The sequence below is a fragment of the Schistocerca americana genome, chromosome 3 (assembly GCF_021461395.2).
Source record: "Schistocerca americana isolate TAMUIC-IGC-003095 chromosome 3, iqSchAmer2.1, whole genome shotgun sequence".
Classification (NCBI taxonomy): domain Eukaryota; kingdom Metazoa; phylum Arthropoda; class Insecta; order Orthoptera; family Acrididae; genus Schistocerca; species Schistocerca americana.
Window position 1 is genome coordinate 210,123,345 of NC_060121.1, and position 19,364 is coordinate 210,142,708.

At 42.0% G+C, this 19,364-nt stretch overlaps 1 protein-coding gene across 5 annotated transcripts in view; it reads left to right on the forward strand.

Annotated features, from left to right (window-relative positions):
• The window catches only part of LOC124606861 (basic salivary proline-rich protein 3-like), a 97,586-nt gene extending 94,247 nt beyond the window's left edge, over positions 1-3,339 (forward strand). For all 5 annotated transcript variants that reach the window (XM_047138944.1, XM_047138946.1, XM_047138948.1 and 2 more), the window contains one exon: positions 2,957-3,339. In XM_047138944.1, coding sequence (XP_046994900.1) covers positions 2,957-3,276 — 320 coding nt within the window. In that variant the 3' untranslated portion in view covers positions 3,277-3,339. The remainder of the gene's footprint in view (positions 1-2,956) is intronic.
• Positions 3,340-19,364: the final 16,025 nt, after the last annotated feature.

Here is a 19,364-nt window from a genome sequence, read left to right on the forward strand (position 1 = left end):
TACAAGATGATTGTGAGTGAGCATCAGACATTATTCTTACAGCATGTTTTTGAGCAACGGTCGTTTTCAATACTGAAGTTGACTTATCCCAATACAAGAGAAAGGTGAGGGTGAAACGCGGTGCTAATACGCGGCCTACTCCTTTCGAACAGCACTATGGGGATAACTGAGCTCAACCTCCCAATCCTATGAATGGACCACCAAGCCATCACACTAACTTCAGTGAGACATCGAAGAGAAGTTTGGAATTCAAGCGAGAGCATCGTCGCGAATTTGTTTATTAGAAACTGTACGCCATCACCTCTCCTAACCCTGCCGGTAAAATACAGAATGGATTAAAAACAGTCTTGTTCGAAATGAGATATATGTTTGAATGGTAAACGGTTTCGGTCAGAAAGTGACCATCTTCAGACCATTTATACATTGATGGTAGGTGGTGTTGGTGAACAGAGTAGATGTTGTGACTCTGCGAACTTCAAGGAACAGCTGACGTTCGTGCCTCCACGAGTGTCAACTACTCGTTAACGTTCGCGGAGCGACAGCACACGATCTGTTTGTCCGCAGCTCGTGGTCGTGCAGTAGCGTTCTCGCTTCTCGCTTCCGGCGCCCGGGTTTCCGGCTTCGATTCCCGGCGGGGTCAAGGATTTTCTCTGCCTCGTGATGACTGGGTGTTGTGTGATGTCCTTAGGTTAGTTAGGTTTAAGTAGTTCAAAGTTCTAGGGGACTGACGACCATAGCTGTTAAGTCCCATAGTGCTCAGAGCCATTTGAACCATTTGAACACGATCTGTTCACCTCCACCACCTACCATCAGCGTATAAACGGTCTGAAGATGGTCTCTTTCTGACCGAAACCGGTTTCCATTCAAATAAATATCTCATTCCGGTCAAGACTTTAATCCATTTTTAAAGTATTTGAGTTAGACCGCTGATTGTATCCACGAGAAATGTTCTGTGAAATTATTGACAACGCAATTTTCTTCCACCACCAGTATCCGAAAAACCCAATTCAAGCACTCTAGCACAGCGCTAGCGATCTCTGAGTCGTGTTTTTCTCTATTAATGGAGGCAAAAACCGGTCACCGGTATCTTTCTAGCGGAAAAACATTTTGAGTGAAATTGTTAACTTTTTGGAAATTTTTGGTACGTTCCTGTGGGACCAAACTGCTAAAATCATCGGTCTCTAGGCTTACACACTACGTAATCTAAGTTAAACTAACTTACGATGAGGACGACACACACACCCATGCCCGAGGGAAGACTTGAACCTCCGACGAGGGGAGCCGAGCGAACCGTGGCAAGGCGCCTCTGACCGCGAGGCTAACGCGCGCGGTGGAATTGTTAAGTAAGACACTATATTAAATAAATAGTGTCGTTTCACCACCTGCGACATGGCCGCGTATACAAATAGTGATCCAATACTGTCAAATGTTTTTTATTCCAGTCTTTGATGACAATATCGATTCTTTAGACGACACTCGATTTCAGTCCGTATGTAAGCAGGCTGTTTAGGTTTTTTTATTGGTAACGCCACGTAGCGCTCTGTATGAAAATCACTGGCTGTGCTGTGTGCAGTCTGTAGCTGGTTTGCATTGTTGTAATATTCGCTATTGTAGTGTTGGGCAGTTGGCTGTTAACAGCGCGTAGCGTTGCGCAGTTGGAGGTGAGCCGCCAGCAGTGGTGGATATGGGGAGAGAGATGGCCGAGTTTTGAGAGCGGATAATCTGGACGTGTGTCCATCAGAGACAGTAAATTTGTAAGACTGGATGTCATGAACTGATATATATATTATGACTTTTTAACACTATCAAGGCAAATACATTGTTTGTTCTTTATCAAAATCTTTCATTTGCTAACTATGCCTATCAGTAGTTAGTCCCTTCAGTAGTTAGAATCTTTTATTTAGATGGCAGTAGTGGCGCTCGCTGTATTGCAGTAGTTCGAGTAACGAAGATTTTTGTGAGGTAAGTGATTCATGAAAGGTATAGGTTATTGTTAGTCAGGGCCATTCTTTTGTAGGGATTATTCAAAGTAAGATTGCGTTGCGCTAAGAATATTGTGTGTCAGTTTAGTGTTGATCAGAATAGGTAAAGAGTGAAATGTCTGAGTACGTTCAGTTCTGCTCAGCAGTTTGAAAATCAAATAATGTAAGAGGTTTATCAGCACAATAATTCATTAATTTTTCTAAGGGGACGTTTCATGTAATGACCATCCTCAGATCTTTTTTACACCATGTCCTAAAGTGATAAGGCCATAATGGCCTGCTGTGCTGCTTATATTTATATGTTTTGACGATGCCATTATGCCCGCATCTTGTGGTCGTGCGGTAGCGTTCTCGCTTCCCATGCCCGGGTTCCCGGGTTCGATTCCCGGCGGGGTCAGGGATTTTCTCTGCCTCGTGATGGCTGGGTGTTGTGTTAGTTAGGTTTAAGTAGTTCTAAGTTCTAGGGGACTGATGACCATGGATGTTAAGTCCCATAGTGCTCAGAGCCATTTGATGCCATTATGGTCTTATCACTTTAGGACATGGTGTAAAAAAGATCTGAGGATGGTCATTACGGACTGAAACCGGTCATCGTCTAAAGAATCGATATTGTGCTCAAAGATTGTAATAAAAACATTTAAAGAGTGTCGTTTTCCTTCCCTCCTTCGTATTGCTTGTCATTGGCCGGCCGTTGTGGCCAAGCGGTTCTAGGCTCTCAGTCCGGAACCGCGCGACTGCTACGGTCGCAGGTTCGAATCCTGCCTCGGGCATGGATTGTGTGATGTCCTTAGGTTAGTTAGGTTTAAGTAGTTCTAAGTTCTAGGGGACTGATGCCACAGCTGTTAAGTCCCATAGTGCTCAGAGCCATTTGAACCATTTTTTTTGCTTGTCATTTATGGGTAGTCTACTTCCCTAGTGAGATGAGAAGGACGTGTGTGCCTGTGACGTCACGGACGCCTTTACATGGGTTGCAGAGGACGAAGATGCAGCGCACGCGATGCGACAGCGGCGGGACTCGACATCGGACAGTAGCAGCAGCAGCAGCGAGGACAGCGCTGACGACGACGACGACGAAGACGAGGACGAAGAAGACGAAGACGACTCCAGCCCCCGCGGTCCGCCCCCGCGCGGCGGACCGCCTCCGAGGGGCGGCCCCCACGGCAGGGGCCCTCCCCCCAGGGGCTGCGGGCGGCGTCGCCCCCCCTCAGACTCGGGCACCAACTCCACCACCACAGACACCGACACAGAGACGGTGGAGAGGTACTCCAGGCGCCGCGGCAGGAACAGGGGCTGACCGCCGCCACTGACGTGTACACACTTGCCAAATAAACCATTCCACATGCAATGAACTCGAAAATTCTTTCTTATTTCTTACTTTTATTTCCTATGTGTCTTGAAAGGAGGATATAAGATGAACATCAACAAAAGCAAAACGAGGATAATGGAATATAGTCGAATTAAATCAGGTGATGCTGAGGGAATTAGATTAAAAAATGAGACACTTAAAGTAGTAAAGGAGTTTTCCTATTTGGGGAGCAAAATAACTGAAGATGGTCGAAGTAGAGAGGATATAAAATGTAGACTGGCAATGGCAAGGAAAGCATTTCTGAAGAAGAGAAATTTGTTAACATTGAGTATAGATTTAAGTGTCAGGTAGTCGTTTCTGAAAGTATTTGTATGGAGTGTGGCCTTGTATGGAAGTGAAACATGGACGATAAATAGTTTGGACAAGAAGAGAATAGAAGCTTTCGAAATGTGGTGCTACAGAAGAATGCTGTAGATTAGATGGGTAGAACACGTAACTAATGAGGAGGTACTGAATAGGATTGGGGAGAAGAGGAGTTTGTGGCACAACTTGACTAGAAGTAGGGATCGGTTGGTAGGAGATGTTCTGAGGCATCAAGGGATCACCAATTTAGTATTGGAGGGCAACGTGGAGGGTAAATATCGTAGAAGGAGGCCAAGAGATGAATACACTAAGCAGATTCAGAAGGATGTAGGCTGCAGTAGGTACTGGGAGATGAAGAAGCTTGCACAGGATAGAGTAGCATGGAGAGCTGCATCAGACCAGTCTCAGGACTGAAGACCACAACAACAACAACAACATTTCCTATCAGCGTCGCAATTTCATAATTATTCATTTATTTGAAGGGTGGGCAACGAAAACGTTGGAAGCGCCGTTTTTATCACGAAACGTATTTTCAGAGCTGTTGTGTTCTCGGTACTCTGTTGCATGTCCCTAAACTTGACCCAGGTGCCAAGCCATGGAGAAAATCTGTGAAAGTGAGTTTAGTAGACTGTGTGCCAAGCTGTGTTTTTCTGTGGAGCTTCATAATTTAAAATACTTTAGGTTTTTGTTGTCTATAGCTACAAACCTAATGCTGTATTTCTGTGCTTACATTATATCAAATAAAACGTAGTGCCTCAGTACTAATGTCACTTGGAGCAAAAGCATACTTGATACATATCTGCAGACTGAAATGAGGATGAATATTCGTATGAAGGCCGAGATCTGAACCTGGGTCTCCTGCTCACGAGGGATATGCGCTAACTACTGTCACCTTGGTACAGCGGCTTTTCACAACTGCCTGGACTATCCTAGCATGTCTCCCTCCTCAGCCCAAATTCACTTCCGCACCTCTGCCCACTTGGTATTCCTCCTAAACTCCAATAGAATCGCAGAGTGTCACCAAAAATGGCTCTGAGCACTATGGGACTTAACATCTGTGGTCATCAGTCCCCTGGAACTTAGAACTACTTAAACCTAACTAACCTAAGGACATCACACACATCCATGCCCGTGGCAGAATTCGAACCTGCGACCGTAGCAGTCACGCGGTTCCGGACTGAGTGCCTAGAACCGCTAGACCACCGCGGCCGGCAGAGTGTCACCTGTACTGAAACAGCATCTCTCCAGCGAACGAAACAGGGGATCTGCCTAAAACCCATACATGGGCTTCTTTATCAAATGAAACACTGTGGTTCCAGAGATCTGGGTTTGCATCCCAGTTTTGGCACAAATTTTCATCCGCTAATTCAGTCTGCATATATGCATGGTAGAGGTCTCTGGAACCTTAGAGTTTCATTTCTGGAAAAATACTTCCTGCTTTTTTTGTCGAAAACTGACATTTCTGAGACAGTGTCTGTGTACATAATGGAAGTTGATACATGTGAAAAATACAGCCATTGTTAGTAACAGTATTTTCTCTAACAAATAGTGCCGTTACCGGTTTCGAACCGACAGGTTCATCTTCAGACAGCTATTCACGTTTACATCACATTTACTTTTGTTGGCTGCTTCTTTGGCAACAACTAATGTGAGCAACAATAAATGTAATATAAACGTAAACAAGGGTCTGAAGATGAATCTGTCAGTTAGAAACCGCTAATGGCGCTATTTGTGTAAGTGAGTAGTATTATTAACAGAGGCTGGTTGCTGTTTTCTTTTTTAAAAGAATCAGCTTCTAAAAACTTTCTTATTGGTACTTAGAATCAATCAGTTTCCCGCAGCACAATTCTATGACGACAGAAATCAGTTACGTGTAAAGTACATTGACTTTTTTTTAACTCTCGTGACAAACTATCGGATTTGACACAACTTTTTCTATTTCCATTCTTCATTTGTTTTTTATAGATCTACTGACTTAATTATCCTGCTGAGTGTGGGGCCAATTGTCCTTTTCTAATATCTGATCAGGCATCCTTATTGTATTACATTACATTCTTCATGACTCCAATAATTCCACCTGACAAAATATTACTCATCCCTTAATTCTGGGCTGTAAGTGTTGCCACAGCCCCGTTACCGTGTCAAAACACAATCTGTCACTCGTCTAAATCGCTGCCACACAAATCCGATAATGCTTAACAACACTTAGTCATAAACATTCTGAGGAGTGAAGCGATTTATGCGCACTACATATTAACAAAACCCTGCACTAGCGAACGAAATTGATTGGGTACGTCCGTCACATACGTGTCCGTTCTCGACAACAACCCGCACCCAACTTTTAACAATGACAATGGAGCTGCTGCCTCAAACCTTTCGGACAATCAGGGGTCAGGAATATCCTCGCTTCCTTATGAGGTACGGCTTCACTCAGCCGGTAGGAATCGAACATACTGGCTACAGATGGGTTGTGACGCTGTAATTTTCAACCGAGACGACTACATCTTGTAATAGACTCGCCAGCAGCAGGGCTTGCTACGTTTTGCACAATAATATAATTTCATTGACACTAATTTGCCATAAAAGTAACAAAATATTACTGCTGCTTGTGGGGAATATGGTAGATAAGTTCCTAACAGCAGATACCAAATTCAAGACCATTTAGTCACCGGCCGCTGTGACCGAGCGGTTCTAGGCGCTTCAGTCCGAAACCGCGCTGGTGCTACGGTCGCAGGTTCGAATCCTGCCTCGGGATGGATGTGTGTGATGTCCTTAGGTTAGTTAGGTTTAAGTAGTTCTAAGTCTTGGGGACTGATGACCCCAGATGTTAAGTCCGACAGTGCTTGTTAGTGATGCAAAAAGTCCAGCAACCACATCATATCTGAAAGAGTAAAGATTGTGGATGAGGCAGAAGACATTTAACTCGTAGAACGTGCTCCTTCAAAACTCACACGCAAAATTTCTACACGTATTTATGCTTATCATTTATTACAAATTCAACACCTTTGGGAAGGAGATTAATGTACCCGATAGTAATTTTGTCGTGATTCTTGAAGTTTGCCCCGGTGTTACGAATATTCTATGAGGTTTCGAGATTGCAGCCGGATCATGTTGACGTCTTGCCATAATATTTCAGCTGGCGGCCGTTCAGTTATCTTCAGGTGAGTATCTGCCAACCGAGACGACTACATCTTGTAATAGACTCGCCAGCAACAGGGCTTGCTACGTTTTGCACAATATTACAATATTACAATGTTAACGGTGTCAGCTTTACAGCAAAAATTGGCGCGGACTCGCATGTGCATTTGCGGCTGTCATAGGAGAGACCCGCGCGCTCGTGGCGCTAAAAAAAGAAAAAAAACTGACGTCACTAGACGTGTTATTATGAATAAAAAGTCATCTCTCGTAAGAAATTAATGAGCTCACCGGGTCGCGAGCCTTGTCCAATTGAAAGCCGCCGTCACGATTTGTAAGATCTTGTGCTAGACGTATTTCCACATATTGTTTAATTACTGAATCCCAAAAGGAACCCGCCGGGGTCAAGATTTTCGTGGCAGAATAGATTGTCCTGTGGTACGGCCGACAAATAGTCTGCGAAAGGCGAGTATGGTGCTCATGATCAACGCACGTTTCACGTACTGTGCGTATCGTCTGACGTATGTAACCTTTGCCTCACTGGCAAGAAACTTTGTGAATTCCGGCCTTCCGCAGTCCCAGATCGTCCCTTACTGAACCAAGTCGAGCACTAATTTTCGCCGGTCTTCGGAAGTTTGCTTAAACTTGATGTTTCATTAGGATCCTGCCTACTTTAGACGAAAGGTTGTCGACATATGAAAGGAACGCCCTGGAGTTGAACAGCTCCTTATCTGACGTCTGTTTTTAGCGCCGCGAGCACGCGTTCCGACAGAGTACAAACATGTAGTTTTACCTTTACTCATGCGCCTACTCGCTACAGATGGAGCAGAGGGCGTGGATTTAGCTAGAGGACGCTCCGGTGACGGCTGCCAATGCGCATGCGCCTCCCTGTCAATTTTTTCCATATAGCAGATACCGTGAACTAGTTGTCTGCAGTGGTGGATACTCACATGAAGACGCTTGAACGGCTGCCAGCCGAAATATTGTGGCAAGAAGACAAAAGGGTCCGGCTGTAATCCCGAAACCTCATGGAATGGTTCAAATGGCTCTGAGCACGATGGGACTCAACTGCTGAGGTCATTAGTCCCCTAGAACTTAGAACTAGTTAAACCTAACTAACCTAAGGACATTACAAACATCCATGCGCGAGGCAGGATTCGAACCTGCGACCGTAGCGGTCTCGCGGTATTAGACTGCACCGCCTTTAACCGCACGGCCACTTCTGCCGGCAAACCTCATAGAATATAGGAATTTTGTCACTGGTTAATTGAATATTGTCGAATAATCTCATTACTACTGTTTAGTGACGAAGGCACTTTCACAGATAACTCACTTCAACGGTTCGACGAAAATCCACATACCATTGCGTATTCAAGTTTTCAAGGTCGCTTCTTTGTAAGTCTTTGGTATGGTATGATGGACAATCAATTGACATGGCCTATTCCGTTACCACATCGTCTTACAGGGTATCGTTATCTAGACTGTCGTAAAAACGAGCTTCCATTATTATTGGAAAAGGTTCCTTTGGCTAAAACGGTGGGTATGTTCTTCAGCACGACGGATCATCTGTACGTTGCAGTCGTCATGTGCCACATCTACGAAACCTAACATTCCCGGGAACCTGAATCGGTTGAAGTTGTTACATTTCTTGGCTGCCAAGGTTTTCAAACGTTATTCGTTTGGAATTTTATTTTCGGGGGTGGTTGAAAAGTGAAATCCAAAGAGAAAAAGTGAAAAAGAGAGATGAATTAAACGTTCTGGTTTACGAATAGTGCTGCCCTCAGAAAATAACACGATGACGACCTCTGAAGAGCTACACGTTGTGTTGTCAAGTGAATTCGAAAGTGCATTGGATTCGGAGGTGGAATTTATGAAAATAAAGTTTGCACTTAATGATTTGCCTTTGCTTAACACATTTTACGTGTATTTGTTTTGGTTAAATTCTGCCTCTGTAATAAAAAATTGGGCACATGTTACATGGAATGTTTTATTCGAAAATGTTCAATGTCCCTCCCGAAACACACTGCATACCTTCATCTTCAGACATATCAATACCACCGTCTAGTCGATCGACTACAGGATAAGACAAGCACTTCAGATAGCGATCACATCGAATCTAAAAAACTAAACTCCGCCCGAACAGGCTATGAAGGCCCAAGGGGACCAACCGGCCGCCTTTTCAACCTTAGCCCACAGGCGTCACTGGATGCGGATATGGAGGGTCATGTGGTCAGCACACCGCTCTCCTGCCCATATGTAGGTTTACAAGACCGGCGCCGATACTTCTCAGTCAAATGATGATGATGGTGATGTTTGATTTGTGGGGCGCTCAACTGCGCGGTTATCAGCGCCCGTGCAAAGTGCCAGCCTTTGCTCAGTAGCTCCTCAGTTTTGACTCATAGGGACTGAGTGGACCCCGCTTGCCAGTTGCACTTGGCAGACCGGACGGCCACGCATTCAAATGCCAGCCCAGCCCGACAGCGCCTAACTTCGGAGATCTGACGGCAACCGGTGTTACCACTGCGGCAAGACCTTTGGCAGACATTGAATCTATATTGTGCAATTCCCAATTGTTTCACGTAAGTAATATTTTCCCATTAGATGTCTACGTTACTCTGTCATCGCAGTTTGATGAGCATTCCAACTACACTCTCAAATAATCCTTCGCAAGGCCTTCTTACATTATGTGCCAATGTTAGTCCAACCAGATACAGATCTCAAACATTTTGAGTTTCCTTGTGTATGATGTGCGAATGTTTCGAATGGAGCTTCTCTTTTCGTAGAGAGAGATTACGATTACCTCGTAAACTGTCGACGATCTGAAACCCGAATTTGCTCTTACGTACAACTGAGCGGGTGTGGTTGCATCACTTTCCCTCCTTATGTATACTACCACCAATTAAATGAATTGCATGCTTGATCCCTATAATGATTCATTATTAGGTTAGCCCAATACAACAACATCTGTACTATTTACAGGGTACGTTTTATCTATTGAAAGAGAGTTTGTAGTAGCTGCATCATGTTGATATTTTGTCACAATCTCGTTACAGATTAAAACACACATTTTCAAATACTAACTAGTCATACATTACCACATCGTATGTGGTACTTTCCGAGTACAGTAATCGATAAGTCATTATCGTAACTGAGGCACTAACACCTTACTAATAAATCGTTCATCCAATTTACTTCAGATAACATTCACTCTAGACAAATTTTTAAACACAAAATGGATAGCGAACCTAAGATTTTTTAAATCTGCTGGAAACTGGAAGGAATAATGGTACGGTATTAGTATCATTAAAAAGTAATCTCATAACTGAACTCTTTTTTGTCTGAAACATTTTTTGATGTGTGTCATGGATTTCATATAATGTAAAAATGTTTCCGTCACCAAGATGTTGCGCTACTCTTTGAGAAATAATAATTTCTTTTTGTGTGTTAATACGTGTACTCAATCACATCTGCTACAACGGAAGAAGAACAAGAAAGCAAACTCAACTTTCTTAGCAAAAGTGTAAGAAAAGACAATCACAACTACACCGAATACCTACAACAGACACTGTGATAAATATAATCTAAAACTACCCACAAAATTACAAACAAAACAGCCTCAATAAGATTCCTGTGAACTCTTCAGATTAACAAAACGACCTAACCATTATAAAACAGATGACATTTAAAATGGATACAAAGAAACACTAGCAGATAAAGTTAACAGAAAAATAGATGCACAGCTTATAGTTCTTTGGGGATAATAATAGGGATTGGTATCAAATACTGACCACAATTTGACCAAGACCACACAGATTCTGAGTGATACTGATCGAGAAGTAAGGCTGTCAATGTTGACCACGAACGATAATGATGAGGCAGTGGAAAAACTGATTCACAGCAGTCGCAGAATTTCCGACGATGAGGAGATTCATGCACCGGTTCTCGAATAGCTACGTGACCAACGAGTGCGGAACTTAAACGATCAGAAGGTTCCACCGTTGTTTACACAAACCTCGCCACAATGGCGAAAAATAGTGTCATGTGTGTGCGTCACTTTGAAATGTAGTGCAACATTCAATAAAAGTTATTTGGCCGGCTATGATAGTGTGTATTTCATTATTTGAAATCCCATCTCATCGTATGTTGATATATGAGAGTGAAAGAAGTTTATTAACACTAGATGAATTTATGCTGGTGCATTGTTAACTACAATGTTTTGCTGCGTGATGACACGTTTATGAATAAACCTGGTACTCCTCGTGTGCCGTTCTAGAAATGTTACTACCGGGTGGCATAACAGATGTGTACATTGAGACGTTACTGCTCCAGAAAACGAAATGGTGAAATACAGCTTGAGTTGTTATTGTGTGCCATGCCGGTGAGTGTAATCGTTAGGCTAAATAAACAGCAAAATACGTTTCAAGGTGGTGACTTAAACTAATATCAGAAGGTGATAGAGACTCTGAAACGTTGAGACTGGAAACGAGTTAAACAAATTGCGAAGTATCTGAGATCAAGCGAATAAAATTGATATGCAGGCAAAAATTTGCAAGTAGATCGCCACACGAAACGCCTTTCAGACCTTCACACCACCCAAGGACATCCTCCAACGTAGAACTTTGTGGAAATGTAGTGGATGAAATTCGATATGTGAATAATCAACGTTCAAAATGCAAAAAAATATACGTCGCCTTAATAGTATTCGCTGTTCTATGTCATTAACACAAAGTAACATAAATAATAGGAAAGTAGTATTTTACTTTATTGTTATTATTATGATAATTATTATTACTAGAAGTAGTAGTAGTAGTAGTAGTAATAGTGCTACTAGTATTGCAAAAGAAAATCTTTGAATGTGTTAGGACATGTAAGGAATGAATTTTATCCATAGTGGATGCAAAACCTTTGCACTTCCTATGGCTAAGTTTTTTGAGCAGAACCTACGAGTTTCTGTGTGAGCAACATCTTTACATCTGCTACATCTAAGTTCTTTGACCACAGCCCACATGTTTGTATATAAACATAGTGTATTTCACGAGTGCACATCATAATAGTGTAATATGGAGCTATACCTGATATATGGACGTGAAAATGACCAAAGTGTGTAACATTATCACAGCATAACTGTAATAATGGTGCTTCATCTTTGTGTAAGTACAGATATATTTTCGTCAAATGCTGCTCTACCACTTACAATTGTCCCACTTGTATTTGTGTAGTCACCAGCAAATAATTTTTTTGTATTTATGCAGTGATCTCCAACAAAACATGTAAATGAATGTATAAACACCTGCAGATGGGCGCAAGCCCGAAACCGGTCGTGTAACAATAAACAACCTTTTATTGTGACTGGTAGCGGATATTTTTCTACAACCACATGTAAGGAACATTTTGCAAACGTTATCGTTTAGTATTTCTGGAAATATGATTACTTGCTGCAGAGCTGTTGGTGGTCAACCTTTCCATTAAAACACTTAACAAACACGCTTAAACAAGAATTCATAATTATTTTGTGGAGTTTATATTTACAGTGTTCACTGAGAAAATTATTTTTAATGAGTATGGTGGACTGTAGGTTTCTTGTCCGATGTAAAAGAAGATCTTTCTCATTCCCCTTACGGTGCACGGTAACAGTGACTGTTTATACAGCTCTTTCATATGTAAAATTAGTGTAACGATTATTTTTGCCGTCTCTCGAACGAGGAGCGTGTTGATTTTTATTGCGTCTTTTTGGTTTAGTTTATGTACGGTTGCAGTGGTGTGCCCGAATAATTTACGAATTGGCATTCCACGCACGGATTCGCGTCGTAAAATTCATAATAGTCTTCCATTTGAAACACGTAACAGATGGAGGTGTTAGATTGCCATGATGTGGATTTTCATTTCTCGCTTTTGTAATTATATTTGGTCTTATCGTACCGACACGTCCGTAAGCTCAATGCGTTTGCGACTCCTTTGTGTCCTCCTACATGTGTACAAATTATTTACATTCGAAGCCGCCATCGGCGTTTAAAACGTATGCAGCAGGGGTACTGCCTTCCCTGCCCATAGTTCTCTCACGATTTTCGATGCAGTGATCGCCAGGTTCGCGGCTTCAGAAACCACAACCGTGCAGCACTTAATATTTTTTGACAAATGGAAAAACTCTTCATATCCATAACAGTAACGGGTGATTTATTTCCCTGAAAGCCCGGTTGATGACAAGAGAGGCATGTAACAGTCGGACGCGAATGTAATGAGAGCAAAAAGCAGAGCTTGTAACGAATTGGAAATCTGTCTGCATTCGCGGCGGCATGCGCTGTGGGAAAACACGGGATCTGCTCGCTTTGTTTGAAGAGCCAGAAATGGAGACGAAATTTTCGGCGCAATATTTTCCCCTCATTAGAATTACAGCGGCGCACATAATTTTCAAAAGCAACGGCGGCGTGTGCGTTGTCCTGCGAACCTAAAACTGCAGTGGTGTGGAAGAGCGTCCAGTGGAACGTGAGCACGGAGAAGAGTGCGGAAAATGCCATAGCGCCGTTGTAAGCTTTGAAAAGGAGGTGAAAGGTATGGGTGGAGTAAAAAATGAGGGGAGGTTTCGTTTTATTGAACTGAGTGATAGGGGAACTGGATTGAAGGGTTAGAGTAAAGAAGCTGCATGCACTAAAAAAACCAGAGGAACATGTCATTTGAATTGTGGAAAAGTTAAATTGTGATAATGATTTTCATCAACTCCTTGTAAATGTAGACACCTCACTGCTGGACGAATAATTCGTTGTATTATCTGTATACGTTTCTGAGTTATCGACTTAAGTCAGTGCAGGTGTTCAACCTCCCTCTGGTCAACCGAATCTCAGAAACAGGACTATAACCAAGGTCATGGGGAGATGCCATCTTAATTTCGTTTCTGAAGCCCTGAAGCCTGAGAAAGACCTTACTTGCCTTACTGGATACCACAGGTCAACCTGTCGACCAGCGAAACAAAAACCTAGGAGCAGATGGTGAACCGGTGTGTCACGTGGTTTCTCTAATCCCGATACATCTTTCCTCAGACTTAGTGTGGCTTCAGTAAATATAATTCCACAACTGATAATTTGATCCTACTACACATGGATGTGCTATAATGCTCAAATGTTTCCGAATGACCTAGGTTACGTTCCGCCTGATTTGTATGCTAACCACAAAATGTAACATTCTTGCAGCTCCTCTGATCTCTTTTTGGTACAGTCATTTGATTATATTAAATGGTTACTACAAGAATCCATCAGAGAACACTGCTCTGCATAGCAATCAATTCAGACGCAAATTGATAAGACGTAACGTAAATAACAGGTAACACATTATGAGAGATGACACAGTTTTAGCTCTTGTAAACTACAATTTATGGCAATAAATGACATTTCAAAAAGCAGTTTCCAACTTGCCATTACATGATGAAAATTTTTGTATTGGACCAGGTCCCTGGAGTCCTGTCTACCAATTACTTTCTGAGTTAACTGATCTCGAAACAACTGAAATACGATTTCATCCACAAATTGGAAAGCGTCATGTTTAAACGTAAAATTTGTGTTGGACGCTAATTCGGACCCAGCACCTAATAGGATAGCTTACTAAGCATACTGATTTTTTAAAAATCGAATTTTTTCGTCAGTAGTGAAAACGACCGAAACTGAAATGAAGAGAAGAAAAGTTTTGCCTTGTCAAAATTCAAAACCAGCGCCTATCGCTATAGTTCTCTAGTCACAAGTAGACATTAAATGTAGGTTTATTTCGCCAGTAACGAGATGTGCACGTGACTAAACTGGGAGTAACGTGACGAAAAGTTCTGTGTAGTACTTAATTATGTATGTAGACAGTTCATCCATTCCAGGAATCGAGAATCTCGTCGATTTTCGCCTGTTATCGACATTGATACTGGCAAGATATTGATCCCAAGAATTCCAAGATTTTCGAGAATGTTTTAATTTCAAATTTGAAGTTGGGTAACAAATGACAAAAGAAATTTACTTTCGTGTGGTACCTTTTCTGATTCTCTTCCTTTACTTGTACCGTGAAACCTTTCTTCTTCCCAAATTTCTTGATTCTACGTCAAAGGGGAAGTACACTACAGGTTTTAATGAGAGGGTTTGCACCTTGAAAATATTTTACATAAATGGCCGTATCTTGGGATTGATTGACGGACAAGCTTAAAAGTTTTACATCACCATGGAACTATAAATCTCAGTATATGACACAAATTTTAATTTGTCATGTCTAATCGTTCCCGAAAACTGGGGCCTTAAGAGGGACAGACAGACGATAGAATAACAAATGACAAAACATTTTAGTGTGGTATAACTACACATTGATAGTTTTTGGATTTTTTTCCTTTACTGTTAAACTTTGCTTCTTGCCAAATTTCGTGATTCTACGCCAACAGAAAGTACCCTATAGGTTTTGATGAGTGAGTTTTCGGGTATGAAAATATTTGACATAAATGGCCGTATCTTTCGATCACATCGACTGAGAAGCTTAAAATTTTTACACCGCCAAGAGACCGTAGACCTTAGTATGCCACATAAATTTGATTTTGATACACCAAAATTTTCAAGAGATAAAGGATTCTTCACAGACGGACAGACAATTAGACAGACAGACGGACAACAAAGCGATAGTATATGCGTTCCTGTTTTACAGATTTAAGCAACTGAATCCTAAAAAATAACGTTTGTGACATTTCGTTCCCATTGGCTTTAACAGAGGGTTGCAGGTAGCGTAGGCGGGTAAGAGTTTAGCGCACCAAAGAAATCGTGTCAGAAAATGGATTTCGTTTTTCGAGGAGGATCGTTTCGACGTGAACTATTTTACACATTCAAGAAGACAAACAAGCTTTCATGAAGGCCGTTATTAGGGTCTACCACTATTTTTCACCCGATTATTTGCAACTGCGTTTAGCTGATTACCTTCTGCCATTTAACCTTTTATGTGAGACACTTGTGTTCTGTGGGCAACCTTGGGGAAAAAGAAAGAAAGGTTGAGCAGGAATAAACATCTAGTCAGCAACGTTGTCGTTGCAGACGAAGCGGAGGGTCGGGAAGGAAATCGAATGTGTCGTTTCAAAGGAAATATTCTAGCATTTTTCTTAATCGACTTAAGAAAAAATGGAAAATTTTAAATCAGGATGACCAGATAAGAATTTGAGGAAACTCTTGGTAGCTTCATAAAAAGAAAATATTAGTTGGTCCTATTAAAAAATATCTGAAGGAAAGGCCAGTGTGAGTCCACAAAACGTAATGTTGTGCGTCTGGTGGCACAAAGAAGGTGTTTTATGTTACGAATTGCATCTCAAGCGCCTGTCCACTGCACTTAGCATTTGCTGCTAACAACTGAGACAACTTACAATCGCCATATCAGAAGGAAACTGCATCAAGAATTTTTACTGTACGCCAACGGCCATCTGTACTTTGCTGAAGTCATAAAAGAACCTATCCAGGATCTTGGCTGGTAAGCCATATCAACAGCACTTATTCTTCTAATTTTGGCCCTTGAATGTTAAACTTTTTTGCTCTTTATCGAACAGCCATCAAGAAAATTTCTTTTCCGACGAAAATGCACATTACACTTGGATTTACATCTTTAGTTCTGAACCAGTAGCTTTCTACAGGCGTAGAATACGTAAATTGCCTGAGTATCATCAGATTGTTTTACTTCATGTGAGACAATATGTTATTGATGATTAATTTACCACTTTTTTGTTACATTCGATAAACCACTGAGAAGTGATATCAAAATACGTACTGATTTGGTACAAATGATTTACAACTTACCATGATACTCGCAGCTCCCTGTTATCAGGTGAACCATACTTAGTGATATATTTGGTTGTAGTTGATTCCATCTGAATAGAGTGCGGCCTCCCGGTGGGTTCATATAAGCAAAGTCTGACTGCGTTGAAAAAGGGATTAATTCAGTGAAGAATTTGCATAGCTTCCACCAGAATGTATGATTTGCTAATCAAACACCATCCCTTTTCTGATTCGTGTTTGTCATTTTTTTGTCTAAGATTTATCAGCTAATTGTTCGAGGGTCATTCAATAAGTAATCACATTTTTTTTAAAAAAGCGATTAATATATATAGACAAACGCCCTTGTTGGTGCTTCACATTTTCACATTTGATGTTTGTTCTGTGCGCCGGTGAAATTTCGAACCGTTCTGGCAGATGGCAGAGCCGCAGTAAAGCATCAAAATGGCGTCTACATACGACTCCCGTTATAAGCAGCGTGCTATTATTGAATTCTTGTGTGCCGAAAAAGAAACCGTGGTGAAAATCCATAAACGTTTGTGTGCAGTGTATGGCGATGCTGCAGCTATAGGAGTACAGTTGGGCGACGGGTTATGAAAGCTGCAGCCTCAGGAAATGAAATCGCTCTGAGCCCCATGGGACTTAACATCTGAGGTCATCAGACCCCTAGACTCGGAACTACTTAAACCTAACTAACGTAAGGACATCACACACATCCATGCCCGAGGCAGGATTCGAACCTGCGACCGCAAGGTTCCAGACTGAAGCGCCTAGAATCGCTCGGCCACTCCGGCCGGCTAGCCTCGGGAAATGCAGAAACAGAGCTGCATGATCAGCCAGGCTCGGGATGTCCTGTCACAGCCACTGCTCCAGACATGCTGAATCGTGCGGATGCTATTATCCGTGCCGACCGGCCCATCACAACTCGGCAATTGGCACTACAGTTGTAGGTCAGCATTGGAAGTGCGTCTGCAATGATCGAGACTCCCGGATATTCAAAGAGGTGTTCACGATGGGTTCCACGAATGCTCACAGAGGACCACAATATTCAATGAAAGGCCATTTCACCAGAATTCTGAATTGTTGGAGCGTTTTGAGTCCGACGGAGAGGCCTTTCTGTCACTGATCGTTACTGGGGACGAAAGCTGGGTGCACATATTTGCGCCGGAAACAAATAGGCAGCCCATGGAGTGGCATCATCCTCACTCACCACAAAAGAAGAAATTCGAGAAAACCCCCTCTGCCGCAAAAGTCATGGTGACAGTCTTCTGGAATTATGATGGCTTCATTCTCGTGGATGTGATGCCATGAGACTCAACTATCTATTCGGAGGCATACGTGAAGACTCTGAATAAACTCAAGAACCGTTTCCGACGGGTTCGATCGGACAAGAATCCAGCAGAAATCTTTCCCCAGCACGATAATTCACGCCCAAACACAAGTCTGAGAACCTTGGAACACATCGCACAATTGGGTTGGACATCACTGCCTCATCCACCTTACAGTCCAGACCTGGCACCCTCCGACTTCCAACTCTTTGGGCCACTTAAAAATTCTCTACGGGGAACACACTTTGAAGATGACGAGAGTGCCAGTCACGCAGTGAAAACATAGCTACGCCTACAGGACAAGAGCGTCCACCAGCGGGGAATACATGCTCTTCCACAACGTTGGCGTACGGCCATAGAACGTTATGGAGACTACGTAGAAAAATAGGACGTGGACGAGACATATTGACGTAGATTGTTACCAAATACTGTCTCTTAACAGTAAATATGTTCTGAGAAAAAAAAAATGTGGCTGATTACTTACTGAACGACCCTCGTAGTTATGAAAAAATTAATAAAACTTATCAGTATTTTGTAAACTTAAATACGACACTGTTCTCGTTCTTACTCCCTCTACTATTCACTGTTTTTATTTTATTGTGGTGATACATGAGTAGCTTCACGCAGAGATATAAAGCGTGTGGCGGCTTGCGCATATAACTGATGGTGATGCTTTGCCAATAAAAGCAAAAAGCACCTTGAAAGATTTCTGAGTATTTTTGTACCTTTCTTACAACTACAATAAAATGTCTGCTTTTTTTTCTTTTCTCCACCAGATTCGTTTCTCCCTATTGAATTAAAGCATCAATAGTGGAGGTAATGTCAGCTTAGTTTTTCGCCTACATCAGAAAATGCCCTTTGCTAGCACGTTTTTGGTTCCTTTATTCGCTAGGAACTGATAATTATGGTCTAATTTTACGCTGGTTTGGAAAACCATTTTTGATGTTAAATACAGTACAGTTCCGTACACCACTGTTCACTGTTTATTTGCTTGGCTTTTGACAATACGAACCAGTATTCAGCACCTGTACCTCCGCAGAAAAAAAATCGAAACCGGAGATTTTGAGGTGTGGTACGACAGAAATTTTGGGAAAAATGATGTTGGGACACTTGCAATTCGCTTTCAGTTGTACAAACAAGATACGATTAAAGCATTTCATTGGAAATTGTGAAAATAAAGCAAAGTATCCAACAGATTATCTTCCATTGACAACTATCATCAAGACAGTTCCAGTGTCGTCTAGTGAAGGTGAATACGACCATTATGACTGCAATGCCTCTCTGTTAACAAAAACTGTTTCTTCACTATTTTGTCTGATGTTGAATGGTGCACCACTAACTCGTTTTCATCCTTCAAAGTACGTAGCATCTTGAGTTCTTCGTGGACAGACTCTGTTTTGGAGAGCAACAACAAGGAAAGAGAGAGAGGAGGCACATACAACGAAATCGTTTGGAAGATTTAGACAGTTACATAAACTGTAAGTTA